General features: G+C 64.3%; 1 protein-coding gene across 1 annotated transcript in view; it reads right to left on the bottom strand.

The window, feature by feature from the left end:
- Positions 1-17,825, bottom strand: part of KMT2B (lysine methyltransferase 2B) — a 34,798-nt gene that overhangs the window by 4,004 nt on the left and 12,969 nt on the right. The window contains exons 4-28 of the mRNA XM_048827944.2: positions 15,581-15,679; positions 15,182-15,344; positions 14,508-14,754; positions 14,094-14,149; positions 11,035-11,283; positions 10,704-10,798; positions 10,159-10,257; positions 9,434-9,547; positions 8,929-9,075; positions 8,066-8,161; positions 7,821-7,938; positions 7,374-7,487; positions 6,772-6,956; positions 6,144-6,236; positions 5,884-5,991; positions 5,566-5,639; positions 5,317-5,438; positions 4,797-4,903; positions 4,367-4,504; positions 3,802-3,960; positions 3,462-3,582; positions 3,198-3,276; positions 2,529-2,683; positions 1,917-2,135; positions 202-1,597 (exon numbers count right to left, since the gene is read on the bottom strand). Coding sequence (XP_048683901.2) covers positions 202-1,597; positions 1,917-2,135; positions 2,529-2,683; positions 3,198-3,276; positions 3,462-3,582; positions 3,802-3,960; positions 4,367-4,504; positions 4,797-4,903; positions 5,317-5,438; positions 5,566-5,639; positions 5,884-5,991; positions 6,144-6,236; positions 6,772-6,956; positions 7,374-7,487; positions 7,821-7,938; positions 8,066-8,161; positions 8,929-9,075; positions 9,434-9,547; positions 10,159-10,257; positions 10,704-10,798; positions 11,035-11,283; positions 14,094-14,149; positions 14,508-14,754; positions 15,182-15,344; positions 15,581-15,679 — 4,553 coding nt within the window. The remainder of the gene's footprint in view (positions 1-201; positions 1,598-1,916; positions 2,136-2,528; positions 2,684-3,197; positions 3,277-3,461; positions 3,583-3,801; positions 3,961-4,366; positions 4,505-4,796; positions 4,904-5,316; positions 5,439-5,565; positions 5,640-5,883; positions 5,992-6,143; positions 6,237-6,771; positions 6,957-7,373; positions 7,488-7,820; positions 7,939-8,065; positions 8,162-8,928; positions 9,076-9,433; positions 9,548-10,158; positions 10,258-10,703; positions 10,799-11,034; positions 11,284-14,093; positions 14,150-14,507; positions 14,755-15,181; positions 15,345-15,580; positions 15,680-17,825) is intronic.

Here is a 17,825-nt window from a genome sequence, read left to right as displayed (position 1 = left end):
CAGGGCAGGTTGTGGGGAGCCCAGGGCTAGGACAGGAGGGGGCTGTGGGTCAAAATTGAGGGGTACTGGCAGAGCTGGGGGGGGCGGGGTTAAGGCACCCCATGGCACAGATCTGACATGTCCTTACAGGGAGACATGCACTGGGCGGCCATGTCCCAGAATGCACTACTCCCCACAGCTTATGGGGTTGGGGTCACCTACCTGGGGCCCTGCGGGGGGCTGGTGAGGCCGTTCCTGCTCTGGCTGTCAGGGGTACCAGCTGACAATGCAGGGGGCAGCAGCTCCTCCTCTTCCTCCAGCTTGGGCCTCTTGGGGTGGGCACCAGCGACGGCAGAAACCCTCTTGGCACTGCTGGGGAGCTGGTGGGCATGTGGCTGGGGTGGGGGGACAGGCAGGTGGAGCAAGCCTGAGTTGAGGGCCAGGCGCTGCAGCAGGCAGGGCTGGGGCAGCCCCAGCGAGGGCGTAACCAGGGCCGAGGGGCCCAGGGTGAGCTGCCCCCCAGCACCTGGTGGCCGCAGCACATTCATCATGGGCACCATGCTGAGAACAGGCGCTCGGATGGTCCAGGTGGGCACTGGGCTCCTGGCCACGCCCAGTGGGGCTGCAGCACGGAAGATCACTGTGCCCAGGCTGGCTGGGGGCTGTGGGGGCAGAGCCGGGCCTGGCTTGGCAGGGGCACCCGGCCCCTCCAGGCTGCCCCCCGCCAGCGCCTCCTCCCCGCCCTGCATCTTGACAAACACCTGCCCCAGCTTGTTGACCAGGATGACCTTGGAGCCAGGCTTGGGCGGGGCGGGCGCCTCGGGGCCCAGCACCCGGACGCCCGGGCTGCCTGGCACCCAGCCCAAGGCACGGGCTGGCTCGGGTGCGGGGCCTGCCTCGCTGCCATTCACACTGGGCTCCGGGGCCTTGCCCTCGCCCAGGTTCTTCAGCACAAAGTCCACGATTTCCGAAGGCAGGTCCTCGGGTGGGGGGGCGGGGCCAGCTGACCCCTGCTCCGCCCCTGGCTCCACCCGCTTGCCATTGGCACCCCGCCCCTCACCCTCCCCATCGTCCACCCCATCCAGCTGGTCGATGTGGGGTAGCGGTAGGTCCAGTGGGTACGGCGCCAGGTCTAGCTCCCGTGTCACCACCGTGCGGGGAAAGCGGAAGTAGCGCCCAGTGCCCCCAGCCCCTTCCTCCTCCTCGTCTTCGTCACTGGGGCCGGCCAGGGGCAGGCCAGGCGAGGAGCAGGGCCCCCGCCCCTCACCCCCCACCTGGAAGGGCTCATCCAGCAGGCTGTCGTCGAACTCCAGGTCCGAGACGTTGAGCTCATCGAAGGTCAGTTCGGGGGGCACGCCGGGGGACGAGGGGATTGCCGGGGGGGAGGTAGGTGGGCCGGGCCTGGCTGAGGTAGGGGGGTGCTGTGGGCTGCTCCCCGGGGGAGCGGCTCCTGCCCTGAGAGAGGTGGGGCCCGGCGGCCGAGTCCTGGTGGGGCGCAGGGGGGAGGGGGCCCGGCGCGGGGGCGGCGAGAGGGGGCTGTGGCGCCGGGGGCGGCGCAGTGGTGTGAAGTCCGGGTCGCCCACCGTCAGGATGTGGTGGGCCATGGACGACGTGCTGCCTGAGGGGGGAAAACGGGGGGGTGAGATGCTGGCACCGGGTTTGGGGGGACCCCGCACACCCCTCCCAGGCGGGATCAGACCACCAGCCCCCAGAAAGCATCTCACAACCCTTGGCCCACAACACTGCCCCCAATTCCAAACCCCAAAGAGTGCATCCCAGAACCCCCTAGGCCACAACTCCTCCCGCCACCACCACCCCCACAGTGCTTGTTTCCCAGAATCCTTTGAGAGACCAGGCCACGAGCAGCAGCCCACCCTTCTCCCTCCCCCCACAGGGCAACCAGCCCTGCCCCTCATGACCAGGCAGGGGGCACGTACCGGGTGACGGCAGCGGCCGGGAGGAGACCCCAGCCAGGGGCCGGCGCGTCGGAGAGTAGTTGGGCACTTTGATGCGAGCTCCAGCCAAGGAGCGGGGCACGGAAGTGGTGGCCGGCTCCGGGGGAGGCAGGGGCCCCGGGTTGCAGGAAGGCGAGTGGCACTCTGGTGCCAGCATGGCAGGCGCTGTGCCCGGGAGGTGCAGATCCCAAAGGTGAGCGTCTGAAACGGGAGCAAAAACAACATGCTAGGTAGAGCGAGGAGCCGCCTACGGCACGGAGGCCCGACTGCATGGCCCTGGAGACAGCACCAGGACACGCGCCTGGTACGGAAATGCAGCCACCTCTGGGGCAGGGCAGCAGCCACACAACGCTGCACTTTGAGCTGAAAGGAGTCTCCCCTAGCTGCAGCAGCGGGTATTTTATCCTCTGCCAGGGTGAGAGGACAGCTCCCAGGCAGGACACAGGGGCTGGTGCACCAAGGACAGCCCCGCCCCCGAGGATGGGAGCCCCCACCCAGAACACGCTTGGCTTGTGCAGAGCCCACAAAGCCCCCTTGTATGGTGGCAGAGTGTCTCCCCCTTCAACCGGGTCAGCCCCTCACCCCACCCCTCACCTGTGGTAGGGCTGTGCACGATGGTCTGGTTCTCCTCCTGCCCCACCAGCGGGTCTGGCTCCTTCTGGTTCGGCTGGGGCCGGCACTCCAGGATTCGGCACTTGTACCAGCAGCGCCTCCGGGCATCTACCGTGCTCCAATACAGCCGAGTGCACCTGGCAGGAGAGGGCACCGCCCAGAGCCACCTGAGCTCTGGGACAGCACAAGCCAGAGACTCCACCCCCACCCCAAGCCCAGCCGCAGGTATCTGGCTAAAGCACCTCCCTGAAAGGTGGCTGGCCCAGGTCACTGCACCGTGCCCTGGTCACTCCTTCCACTGGTTGCCCCTATCCCGCCTGGTGCGGCCAGTGAGTTGCAATGAGCCTGCCAGGGAACCGTCCCACGGGCTGGACGCCTGCGGCCAGACGGGTCTCGACATTGGCTCGGCACCATATGCGTCCTTGCCACCTTTCCCTTGTGCTGATAGTTCAACCCTCCCTGGCTGCTCCGGCATGGCCCCAGCCGCCCACTTAGCCCCCCAAAGAAGGGCATGGGGGGCTGGAAATTGGGGTGGGGTACACAGGCAGCCCCAGGGCAGGGGGGGGGGGTTGGGGATGGGTTCATCCCTGTAGCGCACACACCGCAGGGCAGGGAGCCAGGGAAGCCCCGCACCGGGGGCCAGATACTCACTGGTAGCCGACAGGGAAGAGGCGTCCCTCGCACTCCGACAGGTCCGTCAGCAGCCCCAGACTGTCTATCTTGATGGAACCTACAATAGGAGATGAGATGAGGACATCCGCACGCACCTACGGCCAGATGGGAGCTGGCACCCCGTGGAGGGGGAGGCCAAATGCCCCATTCCCTGCCCGCCTCTTCCCCAGTCAGCCAGTCCTCCGCTCTGGGGCCGGATGAGAGCTGGCGCCCCCTAGAAGGAAGAAGCCCCCCCGCACTCACCGATCATCATGTTGACTGTGTCGGGTTCGAGGCCAACCATGAATTTCCTCTTGAAGCTGATGCCCTCAAAGTCCACGTAGACCCGGCGCAGCACATCGAACCCGTCCTCGGTGACGATCTCCTGGAGCGGGTGGGGGTATGGGTCAGCAGCTGGGTAGTACCCCCTTGCCTGGAAGCACTTTAGCAGGGACCCCCCACAAGGGCCAGCCTAGCCATAGGGACCCCCCAAACACACCATGGGGCCCTAGCCCTCAATCTCCAGGGGAGTAGCACCCCACAGCCCAACCCGCCCGGCTCGCAGCCCCCGCCCCCCGCAGGTGCATCCGGCACGGCCCCTCACCGTCCCATCCAGCAGGTCCGTGTGCTTCTGGCAGAAAACCTTCTTGTCCTCCTGGAAGGTGCAGCGGCGCAGGCGGGCGCACATGAAGTGGTAATTGCTGAGACAGGCCGACAGGCAGCAGCCCACTGTGGCGCCGGTACGCTGGCAGTGCTCGCAGCGCTGGGGGCACAGCGGGGGTAAGGGGGCAGCGCTCGCAGCCTGGCCTGCGCCAGTGCAGAGGGCAAACAGCCGGCCTCAGGCGCCCCCCCACCACACCCCGGCCTCAGCCTGCCCCCGCACTGGCCAACAGCTGCCCCACCCCCACAGGGGGAGACAGGCCCCACCCCCGGCCCTCAGCCCTGCCCCCCACCAGGAGACAGGCCCCACCCCCAAAGGCTTCAGCCCCGCCCACCCCAACCCCCCAGTGGCAGACAGGCCCCACCACCCACCTCAATGGGAGAGCAGCAGTCCTTGCCCCAAAGGCAGACACACCTGCTCCCCTACAGCCTTACCCCGCCAGCACCTCAGCCTCGCCCCCTCACTCAGCTGAGGCCGACCCCCGGCCTGCAGGGACCTGCCCCCTCACCATCTGGCGCCCCCGCACCACGGCAGCATGCACATTCTTCAGGGATCCATCGTTCTCCTCAAAGACCTCGGCCGACCAGATGGCGCAGTTGACGTGGGTCCATTCATTCTGGCCGATGTACAGGAGCCGCCCTGCGTCCTGGGGAGGGGTGGAGAGTGAGGGGGACAGGGTCAGCATCACCAGCCAGAGGGGGAGCAAAGGGCAAAAAACTCCAGCAGTGACCTGGGACAGAACCAGGAGTCCCGGCTCCTAGCCCCCTCTGCTGTAACCTTTAGCCCCCACTTCCCCCACCCTGAGCAGGGGACTGAACCCAGGTGTCCAAGCCCCACACTCCATGCTCCCCTGGATCCCCAGCGGCCCAAGGCCATGCGTTTGGGGGTTGATGGCTCACCCAAGCCCTGGTGCAGCCTTGGGGTGGGCCAGGCCTTACCTTGGACGGGGCGTCCCCATACTGAAGGCACAGGGCGCACTGACGCTTGTCCTCAGCGCCGCTGCCCAGCCCCTGCTTCGACAGCGCCACCTCCTGGCCCTTCCCACCTGCCGGGAGAGAGGGTGAGAGCTGCTGGGGGCAGAGACCCGATGGTGGTGATGGGGTGGGGGCGTAGGAGAGAGGCCTTAACAATGCACATGGAGAGTGACCACCAGCTTCCTTCCCCCATCGCCCCTACCAACTCAGCAGCTGGCCCAACTTCCAGCCCCCATTCCCCCAGTCTAACCCACCAGACCTCACTCCCCTCCCAGAGCCAGGGACAGAACCCAAGAGTCCTCTCCCCCAACCACTCGCCCACCCCTGCCCTAACCACTAGACCCCACTTCCCTCCCAGAGCCCGGGAGAACACAGTTCTGGCTCCCAGCTCCCATCCCCCTACTCTAACCCATCAGACCGCACTCCCCTCCCAGAGCAAGGGACAGAACCCAGGAGTCCTAGCTCCCAGCCCCCCTGTACTCACAGGTGCCCATGGTTCCGGGTGCCAACTGGCCATTCTCTGTGGCGCTGGGCTCCTCGGGCCGGCGCCACTGCGCATACATGTGGTCGGAGGAGGGGGGCAGCACAGCGTCAGGCAGCATGCCACTGTGGGGGGGAGGGGGCAGAGTAACAGTGTGAGGGCAAGGGAGCCGGGGCCCTGGGAGTCACCCCAAGCCCTCCCTGAACCCCCCAGTGTCCCTGTTGCCAGTCCCCCCCACCTCCCAGTACTCACTTGGGGAGGCAGCTGCGCCGCTGCCAGCGCTTGGCGTCCTGGGCGTTGAACCAGCTGAACGAGCGCGCCATGAGCTGCAGGAGAGAGCCAAGTGGTGGGGGCTGCACCGGGGAACGCTTGCCACATCCACAGGGTCCCCCAGCCACCCCGCCCACCGCTTCTGCCCCCCAGCCACCACCACGGGGGCCCAGCATCCGCCCCCAACCAGACCCACAGTGGGCCCAACTGACCAGAATCCTGTCTCGCCCCCCCATGTGCAGTGCCCCCCGAGTGCCCTGGCACGCACACCATGCTTGCCCCTCGTGCTCCCTGCGGTACCTCAATGTAGAGCGCCTTGGCAGAGGGACCGCCCTGCTCCTCCTCGAGGCCCTCATGCTCCTCCAGGTGCCGCAACAGGATGCCCACCACGTCCTCGCTGAACCCGTGCTGGGGGGAGAGCGACCGTGGGGGCAGAGCCTAACCACTACCCCGCCCTGCCCACCACCCCCTCTGAGCCCCCCTGCACTGCTCTGTCCCCCACCTCCCTTGCCCATCCTTCATGCTCCATCCGTGCCCTGCACGGCCTGCAGCCCCCTCACCACGGAGCTGTAGTGGCCCTGTTCGAAGAGCTTGCTGATAGTGCGCAGGTTGCAGGGTCGCCGGTGCACCTTCACGCCGTCATCCGGGCAGCACTGCAGGGAAATGGGGGTCAGCACCCAGGAAAACCACAGGTCGCTGGTGGGGGAGGGTCTGCTCTCCCCAGAGTCTGCACCCTGCCCCCCTCTGTGTTCCACTGTCCCAGACCAGGGTCCATCCCCCCGCAGGCAGGGACTCATCCACCTGGCATGGGCCTTGTGCGCCTTGCAGCCAGAAACGCCCCCACAATCAGCTCCCAGACAGCTGCCGGGGGGGGGGGGGCACCAGACAGTGTCACTGCAACAACATGGACTAACGGGGGCTAGGAGCCAGGACACCTAGGTTCTACCCACAGCTGAGAGGAATAAGGGGACTCATGGATTCCAGGGGGCGCTGGGAGCCAGGGGGCTGAGGTCTCTCCCAGCTGGGAGTGCTGTGGGAACTAGTGGGTTAGAGCGCAGGGAGAGGCCGAGAGCCAGGGGGCGGGGGCTCTCCTGGCTCCGGGGCGCAGGGCCGTACCTGGGGGCACTACAGCAGGGGCTGGGAGCCAGGGGGCGGGGTCTCTCCTGGCTCCGGGGCGCAGGGCCGTACCTGGGCGCACTGCAGCAGGGGCTCAGCATGCTGGGAGGCCAGCATTCCCTGCAGCACGTTACGCAGCCCCTTGCGCAGCTCCGAGGTGAGGACATCCCGCCACTTGGCCCGGTCGCTGCCAGAGCAGGGCCGGCAGTTGTAGACCACGCTCTCTGGCAGGCTGGACAAGATCTCGTAGTCCTCGTCTGGGGAGAGAGCATAGCAGGTCAGGCAGCCCCAGCCCCATGCAGCCTTCCACCACGGGGGCAGGGGGCGCATGGGCCAACCATGGCCAGTAAAGCAGGGCCAGGGCTAAGATGGCAGCCCAAGGCAAAAGGGGTGTGCTGCAGATACTGAGGGGACACACTAGGGGGTGCTGTGCCAAAGGGGTCATGGCTCTCCCCAACCAGCAGGGCCAGCCCTGAAGCCCCAGGGCAGCACTTGAGGGCACTGTGGGGGTTCTGTGCTGCAGGTGGGCATGGCTCTCCCCAGCTGGCAAGACCAGCACCGAAGCCCCAGGGCAGCACTAGGGGGCACTGTGCTGCAGGGGGCAGGGCTCTCCCCAGCTGGCAGGGCCAGCCCTGACACCCAGCGCAGCTCACTGGACAAGCCCGCAGACTGACCTGAGAGCCCCTCACATTTGGCATGAACCCAGTGCTCGCACTTGGCGCATTGCATCATCTTGCTCTCGTAGTCGTTGTCCTCGTAGCAGTGAGAGCAGATGGGGCAGTAGTTACCTGGGGGGCAGAGGGGTTAGTGCTGCACATGGGGCTGGCACCCCCAGAGGGAACAGGCCCCATTCCCCATCCCGAGCCAGTCCCCTGCCCTGGGGCCAGATGGGAGCCTGTGTCCCCTAGAGGGGAAAAGGCCCATGCACCATTCCTTGCTGCCCTTATCCAGCCAGCCCCCAACCCTGGGGCCGGATGGGAGCTGGCGTCCCCTAAAGGAGAAAGGCCCCGCATCCCATTCCCCACCCCCCTGAGCCAGCCAGCCCTCCACCCTGGGGCTGGATGGGAGCCTGCATCCCATAGAGGAGAAAGGCCCTGCGCCCCATTCCCCACCACACACACCTTTGTCATAGAGCAGGGAGCAGGGGGGGCAGAAGCTGTAATCATGGGACCACTCTGTGTCCCAGTTCTTCCCTGGGGCAGCCCCACAGCTCTTGCAGCGGATGCAGGCAGAGCAGATCTGGGGAGCCAACAAGAGCGTTAGTGTGGGAGAAACCCCCCCCTCACAACACCTCAACCCTGCCGACCCCAGGATAGACCCTGCCCCCTTCCTCCCCATCCTGGCACGGCCCTGCCCCTGTGCTCACCCAGCCCCTCTTCTTGCGAATGGGCTTGCTGGGGTAGTTGGGGCCCAGGCAGGCCGGGTGGTAGCAGTTGCGGCAGCGCTCGCACTCCAGCAGGGGCTGTGACAGGGCAGAAAGGAGAAGGCAGGCGTGAGACACGGATGGAGACCCCCTGCCCCACCCCGAGATGGCGAGGGCTGAGATGCAGCTGCCTCAGGGTGAGGCCGAAGGCTGGTCACCCAGGGCCCCCTCACCTGGCATTGAGGAGGAGGGGCTGGCAGGGGGTGGAGGTTGTCGGGCCCCTCTGGAGGCTGGCAGGTTGCCACCCCCTCCCTCAGGTGTCCCACCACTCCCTGCCACCCGTCAGGTGTGCCCAGTGGCTGCACTGGGGGTGGGGAGGCTGGTCCACTCTCGGGTGGGGCAGGTCACCCAGGGCCCCTCGCCCGGCACCCTCTGGGGTCGGGTGAGTAGCTGGTCACCCAGGGACCCCCTACCTGGCACTAAGACACAGCCCTGCTGGGAATTCCCAGCTGCTTGGCATTACCAGGTTTGGGCAGGAATGAAAGCCGAGCCCCAGTCACGCTGCCCACGTGGGTGATTTCGGGGAGCAGAACGGAATCACCCGAGGGGGACTAACGGGCCGGACACTTGGGTTCACACCTGGCTTTTGGCGGCAAAGAACTGTACAGAACCCAGAGGAGTCAGGAGGTGGGTGTACAGCGCAGGGGGAGGACGGACCTCAACGCTAGGCATTGGGGCCAGCCCCGACTGCCAGGGAGAGCCCCCGACCCGCGCTCCCTGCAGCACAGCGCCCCCTAGTGCCGTGCTAGGGCACAGGCTAACGCTGCCTGGCGGGAAGGGCCCCAACCTCCTGCCAGGGCACCTACCTTGGAGACCTTGTTCTTGCGCCCACACACGTGGCAGAACTTGCAGCAGCGACAGCACCAGTTCGCTTCCTGCTCCCGCTGCGGCTGCTCGTCCTCCTCCAGGCAGAACACGTGGAAGGGGTCGCAGCAAACCTGGCAGAACACCAGCTGGGGAGGGGACGGGCCGATGAGATGGCTCCGCCCAGAGCCAGGAGGGAACCCTGGAGTCCTGGCTCCCTGCCTCCAGAGCTGGGAGAGAACCTGATCTCTGGGTTCCCAGCCCTCCCCACAACCACTAGACACCCCCCACCTCCAGAGCAGAAGGGGAACCCCCGTGTCTGGGCTCCCAGCGCCCCCTGCCCCCAGAGCGGGGAGAGAACCTGATCTCTGGGTTCCCAGCCCTCCCCACAACCACTAGACACCCCCCACCTCCAGAGCAGAAGGGGAACCCCCGTGTCTGGGCTCCCAGCGCCCCCTGCCCCCAGAGCGGGGAGAGAACCCCGGCATCCGGGCCCCACGCTCTCACCTCATGGAAGCCCTTGCTGGCGCAGAGCAGGCACATGAGCTGGGCTGTGACAGGTCCAGAGGTCAGGATGCTGAGCCCCCCCATCAGCCACACATTCTCCAAGTCACAGTCTTCCTGCAAGAGATGGTGCCCACCCCACAGCTATGAGCCTCTCGCCCTGCCCACAGACGGCTTGCTGGGACCCTGGAGACAGATACGGGCTGGGGCCGCAGCCAGGGACACAGAGCCATGCCACCCTCTGTTCCCACCCACCCCACAGGATCCTAAGTGGGCAGGCCAGAGGGGACCCTCACACCGTGGGGCACAGGCTGGAGATTCCTCAGCGGTGCCTCCCAGCTCAAAGGGAAGCATGGGGACCAGCCTCCCCACCCCCAGTGCAGCCCCTGGGCACACCTGACGGGTGGCAGGGAGTGGTGGGACACCTGAGGGAGGGGGTGGCAACCTGCCAGCCTCCAGAGGGGCCCGACAACCTCCACCCCCTGCCAGCCCCTCCTCCAGCCCTGCCTGGTGTGGGGGGGGGGGCTCCAGCACCAGAAAGGGGCTTAATTCCTTTGCCCCACCACCCGTGTGGGACTGAGCTGCCCTGTGTCCTCAGCACCTCAAGGGAAGGGGGCTGGAGGCTCGCGCTGAGATGTGGAGCCAGTGCCGACACCCCTCCCGCAGCAGGGCCGAGTTGGGTGTGGATTCTGCCCAACACTGGGGACCAGAGAGCGCTGCCCCCTCACCTTGAAGTCAACACGCAGACGGTGGACCCCGTCAGTGGATTTCTGCTTCCCGTTCCAGCCATTGGGGAAGGAAGGGAACGAGCCAGAGGAGAGTGTGTCCTGGGGGGAGAAGGAGGTCAGTGGGAGGGAAGGCAGGGGACCTCCACCCTCTAAGGGGCATCAGCTCCCATCTGGCTCCAGGGCAGGAGACTGGCTGGCTCATGGGGGTAGGGAAGGGACACATGGCCTTTCCACTCTGGACAGTGCGGGCTCTGATCCAGCCACAAAGCAGGAGAATGGCTGGCTCAGAGGGCAGAAAACAGGACACGGGTCCTGGAACCAGCCAGTGAGAGCTGTGCCAGTCATGTGGAGGCCTGGATGGAACAAGGTGGGGTTCCCCATCCTGGCAGACCCCTGCCTGCCCACCCATGATGGTGTTCGCACTGGAATCCCTGGGCCCCATGCAGGCTCCTCTCCCTCTGCTCTGGGCCTGGGTCCTTCCAGTGCTGGAGCATAGGTGCATCACACCCCATACACTGCTCACTCCATGCCTGGGGCCACCTCACCTTCTCCAGCCTCCTTCTCGCCTTGAGCTGCACGACGGGCTGCAGCGGCGTCCTCCGCGGCCGGCTCTGCTCCTCTGCCTCCATGGGGAGCAGGTCTGGAGGGGCAGAGAGACTGTTAGAGGGCCAGCAGCCCCAGCCCACCTGCTGGCACGGCAACATCCCAGGCCCTGACCCCTCTGCACCCCAGGTACCCAATACACAGGTGGGGGAGACAGCCCAGGGAAGCCAGCAACCTGTCACGGGGAGAGGGGAGCCGGCCGCCACGCAGTGGGGGGCGGGTGGGAGCCAGCTCAGGCGCAGGGGGGACGGAGGTCCCAGCAGAGCGGCTCACCCGAGTCGCGGGAGGGCTTCCTACGGGGCGTGGTGGAGCCGGGCTGGGGCTCAGCATCCGAGTCATCCGTGGACTCGAAGATGTCGTAGGAGGGTCTCTGCTTGACGCAGCGCCGGGCCGACTTGCGCTGCAGCAGGGCCTCCTGCTCTGCTGTCTCTGTCGCCCCCAGCATCAGCTCCCAGGGCGCTGGGAACTCCTCCTGTGAGTCCTCCGAGTCCCGCGCCACCACCGGCTTCACCACCGTGCGACCTGTGGGCGGCCGAGAGTCACTGAAACACGGGGCCCATGGCACTGCTGGCCCCATCGCAGGGTAGCCAAGAGACAGCCCCCACCATCCCCACAACCACACAAACCACAGGGGGCAACCAAAACACACAGACAGCCCCAGGTGCCATGGGAGCAGCTCAGAGACACAGATGGGTCCTACAGCCCCACCACCAGGCAACCTGCCAAGAGACACTGATACACAGCAATGCAGCAGCTGCCCCCCAGCCTGGCTCCTCTCAGTAGGTCACAGACCCATCCGCCCCACTAAGCGCCACATACGCAGTGGCCTCCTGAACTGTCCCACTATGGCTTCTCGCAGCACCCACCTCCAGTCAACACAACCCACCAGCTCATGCCTGCCCCCCATGCTCCAGATCCACCCCCCACATGGGACCAGGCACCCAAGTGAACACGGCATGCTGGGCTGGGGCCAGAGATCACACCCCACCCCACTGTGCTCTGCACACCCCCCACCCCAAACAGACCCAGATGCTGTAGGGATGGACCCTGCCCCAGGGGCCTGTGATCTGCAGACAGAGCACAGAGGGGGCAGGGGCCCCACAGGGGGGAGGAGGGAGAGAAGGGGCAGGATAGAATGCAGGAGTCCTGGCTCCCAGCCTAGTGCTGGAGCAAGTCTGGTTCCGTGAATAGCTTCCTCCCCTCCCCCATCCCATTGACACACACCCCAGGGCTCCCCTCCTGCCCCCCACACACCCAGCACCACAGACTCCACCCCACCCATTCCATCTCTCCCCCCAGCCACATATGGCTCATGACCCCACACACACACACCCCTCCCCCACATACATGCAGCGCCCCCCCCATTCCACTCCCCCTCCCCAAGGGGCTGGGACCTTTCCCCCACACACAGGCCTTGAGCCTTCCCAGTGGCAGCAGCACAGAGCAGCCTGTCTGCCCCCCAGCTCAGGTCCCCGCCACAGCCTCCTCCTGCCCCCCAGCTCTACCTGCCCCACCATGCTGGCTGCAGAGCAGGGCCGGCTCTGGGTGAGCTGGGGGCAGGGAGCGGAGGACAAAGGACAGGGTGGTGGGGCTAGGCCAGTTTCCCTCCTCAGCCACAGAGCAGGTGAGGAGGGCTGGCCTACCCACAGGAGGAGGAGCTGGTGCAGCGTCCACAGACCCTGCCCGAGCTTGGGGGCTGCCTCCTCCCCTGGCAGGCCAGGTGTCTCAAAGATGCAGCAGGCCCCTCCAATCTAAGCAGGCAAAGGGGGGGTCCCAGCAGCACTGAGGAAAACATCCAGCTCTCCTCCAGTGCCCCCATCCATAGATCTCAAAAGCACCCCACACAGTGGGGAAACTGAGGCACAGGGCGATGACAACTTACTCGCTCACTCAGCAAGCAGAGCTGGGAACAGAGCAGAGGTCTCCTGCGTCCCAGCCCAGGGCTGTATCCGCTAGGCTGCGCTGCTTCCCCAAGCTCAGCAATCCCTGGCCTCAGAGCAAACACCCACTGGCGAGTTTCACCCTGGGCAGTTTCCCAGCTCAGCAGCTATGCCATGGTGAAGACACGCAGCCCTGCTGGGCCCAGCAGTGCCACAGGGACTCATCCCTTGGCCAGGGCGCCCGGGGCCTTTCCCCCACAAGGATTGTGTGGGACATGTGGACAGGTTAACCCTAACCCTTACTGGCCACTCATGTGCCATCCTTGCCAGCAAGCTCTCTCACAACCTTAAGGAAGGTGCATCAACTTCTACACTACGTTAACTCTGAAGCTTAATAACAATATGTGTCAACCTTGCTGTGTTCACTCTGAAACCTAACAACTCCATTATAAATGAACAACACTACTAGACTGCCAACCTCGGGTTGTGTTAACCCTGATCCTCAACTACTACCCCACAATTGTTGTTGTGTTAACTCTGAACTCTAATGAGATGCCACTGCAGCCCTTGCTACTTACAACCTCTGAGCGTTTCCCGGACAGGATCGGGGAATGGAGCTAGCCAGGGAGGTTAGACGTACGCAGAGCGGGGGGTGTCCCTCCTGAGGGGGACTGGGTCCTCTCTGCGAAACACATGAAGAGGACACTGGCGAACTAGCAAGGAGGCAGCAAGTGAGAGCTGTGACTCCATTCCAACCCCACCTTGCACCAACATCCACCGAACCCAGGAGTTCTGCAAGGACAGCTTCTAGATTCACACCGTGGCCCGCAGCCAGAAGAGGGCATACAGGCTGCTCCCCCAATGCCCCTGGCTCCAGCAGTCAGACAGGAACACCCCAGATATTTTCAAAAAGGGTTGCTATGGGCCAGAGGAGGGACACTGTGGTGAAGGCAATGGGGGGGGGGGTCACTCAGTAGCGGGAGCTCTCCCCTAAGCCACTGATGGCCCCAGTGCCGCACTAGGGGCTGCTGTGCTGCAGGGAGCACAGGCAGGGCTGGCCCAATTTCCCAGGGCGATGCTGGGCTACAGGGGACAGGATGGGGAGCTCTGAAGGTCCCTGGAACATGCAGCTCACAGCCTCAGAGGACTGGGTGAGCAGGACCCAGCTGAGGGTGCCCTCCAGGCTCTACCATGGCAGTTTTTCTGTAGTAGGATGGGGTATGGGCCCCAGATGAGAGTGGGCAGGAAGAGAAAGCACTCCACCACCCGCCCACCCCCACTGCCTGCAGCGCTCAGTGTACAAACCCAGCGTGTGCAGGGGTCTGCAGCACACAGGAAGCCCCAGGACATCTAAAGGTTACTCAGCAAGACACTGGCAGAGCCAGGGAAAGAACCCAGGAGTCCTGGCTCCCAGCCCAGGCCCCTGCCAGGCTGCAGCAGCACTGGCTTTACCTTTCTTGGAGAGCCGCTCCATCTTGCGTGCCTCGATTTTATCGCACTTGCGGTACCTGCCAGGGCAGAGAGCCGGTCAGAGTGAGGGGGCCACAGGCGCGGGATCGCAGAAGGGGGCAGCAACACGCACGGGTATGTGTGTGTTGTGTCCATCACATGTGATGCGAAGGGGAGCTAGCAGGAGGGTGAGTGCATTCACACAGTGCTTTAGGGGGAGCTGGAGGGGTCGGGGGAAATAATACAGGGAGCTCCGGCAAAGTGACATGACTTGCCTTAAGCCACACAGGGGCACAGTCAGGGGGAAAGCATAGGAGTCCTGGCCCCCAACTCCCCACTCTAACCACCATGCCTCACTCCCTGCCCAGAGCCAGCCTGGCAGTCGGGCGCCCGGCCCCCTGCCCCGGGGACACTCACACACAGCACTGTTTCTTGGTGTTGGGTCCCCCGAACTTGGGCTTGTCCAGGCAGTTGACGCAGGCCCCGCAGTCCTGCAGCTTCAGGCAGCCCTTGCACTTGCCACAGCGTGTCATGCGGTTCTTCTTGCCTGAGTGATGGTGGTGGGGGACGGGGCGGCGCACAGGGGGCGGGGCCTTCACTGCCACTGGCTCCACCTTCCCCCGTCGTGCTCGCCCGCCCTCGCTCTCTGAGGCGGAGGAGGTCTCTGTGGGGGAGATGGCAGCGGGGTTACCATGGGGTGCCCCTGGGCCCACCATGTGAGGCATGGGGCCGCCTGCAGGACAGCACCCCGTAGCACAGTCCCCCCCCCACCCACCGCCCCACAAGCCCTCTCACCCTGCCCCTGCAGCACATCACCCCCTGCCAAGCCACCTCATAGCGCAGCCCCCCACCCCACTGCCATCCCTGCAGCACAGCAGCCCCCTCCAAACCCTCCCACACGGCCCCTGCCACACGGCACCCTGCTGAGCCACCCTATAGTGCAGTCCCCCCCACCCCACCCCACCCCTAAATGCAGCCCAGCACTCCCTGGCGTCACCCCAAAGCCAGCACCGATGGTGATGGAAGAGTCACCCACAGGGACAGCCCTGCATGGAGGCACCGCCCTGAGTGGGCACCATCTCCATACTCACCCTCGGCGGCCGGCGAAGCAGCGATCTCCTCCCGCTCGCGCAGGGGCAGGGCACTCAGGCGGGGCATGTCCTCAGGCACCATGGCACGCGATTGGCCCAGCGCCACTGCCGCATGCCGGCACACATGCTTGATCCGGGGGCCCTGCACTGGGGACTCCTGGCCCTGTGGAGATATCACAGCAGGTTGGGTACCAAAGGCAGAGATGCTGTCCTGCAGGAAGTGCCACGAGACCAAGAGGCTGCCTCGCTCCCCAACCACTGGGAGGGGGTGTGCGGAGCAGGGCTGGAGAAGATATATCCTCCCCCCACCACTGTGTTCCTCCTTGTCCCCCATCACCTCTGCACAAAGCCCCCCACCCCACACACAGTGGCAACGATCCAGCTCCCAGCCCAGCATACCAATTTCTTGATCTCGTTCCTGTCCACGCTGGCCAGGTCCGGCACAGCCTCCCCCGGTGCAGCCTCTGCATTCTCCTCCGATTTGACGCTGGGTGATGGCTGCAGGCGGGACACAGACAGACACAGCTGTGACAGCACAACCAGAGCTACGGGGACAGACCCCTTTCCCTCTCTGGCTCTGGGACATTGGTGGGCTTGGTTAAGGCATCAGGTACCCAGCACTGCAGGGTTCTCTCCCTGGCTCTGGGAAAGGAGTGGGGTCTAGTGAGTTAAAGAGGGGGCTAGGAGCCAGGATTCCTAGAGCCATGGATAGAACCCAGGAGTCCTGGCTCCCAGGTCCACCTTCATGCTCTAATAGATGCCACTCCCCTTCCAGGGCTGGGGACAGAACCCGGGAGTCCTGGCTCCCAGCCCTGCCCTTCTCTAACCACGCATCTCCACTCCCCCTCCCAGAGCTGGGGAGAAAAAGACAGTTACTAACCTTCCCTTATCTGTTGTTCGAGTGCTTCCTCATGCCCATGCCATTATGGGTGTGTGCACATCATTTGCACCGTCGCTGGAAGACTTTCCCCTAGCGGTTTCCGTGGGCTTGGCTCTGGTGCCCCCTGGAGCAGCACCTCCATGGCACGGTAGATAGGCACCAGCCACCTCCTCAGTTCCTTCTTGCCAGCAACTCCAACAGAGGGGCAGGTGGGCAGGTTGTGGGATGGAAGTGAGCAACGCATCCTGAAGAACAGGGGTTACGGAAAGGTTAGTAACCGTCTCTTCTTCTTGGAGCGCTTGCACATGGCCAGCCCAATGTAGGGGACTCCCACACAATCCATCAATGGGGGGGGGGGGGGTCAGAGTTCCTGTGAGACTGAATGAAGGAGCACTGCCCCAAAGACTGCATTATCCCTTACCCAGCAGGCAAGGAACAAGTGCCCATGAATGTGTGGCTAGAGGACCAGGTCACCACCTTGCAGATATCTACAAACAGAGCATGAGCCACGAACGCTGCTGGTGAGGCCTGTGACCGTGTGAAGTGCGCTGTTAAGCATGGGGGAGCCATCTTTGCCAGATGCAGGACATTATACAGAAGGAGGTCCTCCACAACAAGACCATGCTGCCTTTCATCCTTTCTGCAACAGCAACGAATAACTGGGTGGACTTTCAAAAGGGTTTGGTCCTTTCTATGTAAAAGGCCAGAGCACATCTAACATCCAGAGAGTGCAGCCTCTGTTTGTGTCTATTAGCATGAGGTTCAAGACAGAAGATTGGAAGATGTCCTGACTATTGTGGAAATGGGAGACCACTTTCAGAAGGAAGGACATGTGATGACACACACAGACTTTGTCTCAGCCATGAAGTTGCCAAGCAGTCAGATGCAGGGACTGCATGTGGCCACGGCCCTGGGAGATCAGAACTGGCCACACTGGGAGACCAACTGGGGCATCTATTGAGAGGTCCAGCAAGATTCTGAACCAATGCTGGCGCGGCCATGCTGGTGCTAGGAGAATCATGTGGGGTTTGTCCCTTTTGACCCTGAGGAGCACTTTGCAGATGAGGGTGTGGGAGGAAAGGAGTAGAAGGAACCGGCCTCCCCATGACAGATAGAAGGCATCTGAGAGAGACACCAGGCTGTGTCCCTGGTACGAGCAGAACTGGGGTATTTCCTTTTGCTTCTGGTTGCAGACAGGTCCACCTAGGGAAACCCTCACTTCTGGAAAATAGCCTCCAGGACGTCCAGCCAGAGAGACCACTGGTGATGACTGGTGAAGGACCTGCTCAGGTGGTCTGCAAGCCCAGAAGCTAAGCAGCCTCCAGGTGAATGGAGTGGGCTAAGCAGTAGTCCCAGAGTTTCAATGCCTTAGACACAGGGGAGAGGATTGGGTTCCCCCTTGCGTGTTTATATAGAACATTGCTATGGTGTCCATGAGGACTGACACATCTGCCCCAGAGCTTGCAACAGAAGGCTTGGCAGGCAAGGCGCACTGCCCTTCGCTCCCTGACACTGATATGCAGGCAAACCTCCTGTATCCGGAGAGGCCCCGGGTGGGCTCCCCACCCCATATCTGGGGCATCTCACACCAGCTCTACAGCTGGTGTGGGCCTTGCAAAAGGAACACCAGCACACACACTGTCCTCACCCAGCCACCACTGAAGGGCGTTGAGCGTCGTCTGGGGAAGAGCAACCACTCGATCTAGTGAGTGACACCTGGTAAATGTACACCACCGCCAGCCACAGCTGCAGAGGGTGGAGTCT

Source organism: Caretta caretta, chromosome 24, assembly GCF_965140235.1.
Source record: "Caretta caretta isolate rCarCar2 chromosome 24, rCarCar1.hap1, whole genome shotgun sequence".
NCBI lineage: Eukaryota > Metazoa > Chordata > Testudines > Cheloniidae > Caretta > Caretta caretta.
The sequence above is the reverse complement of the archived record's forward strand: the minus strand, read 5'-3'. Positions and strand labels throughout refer to the sequence as shown.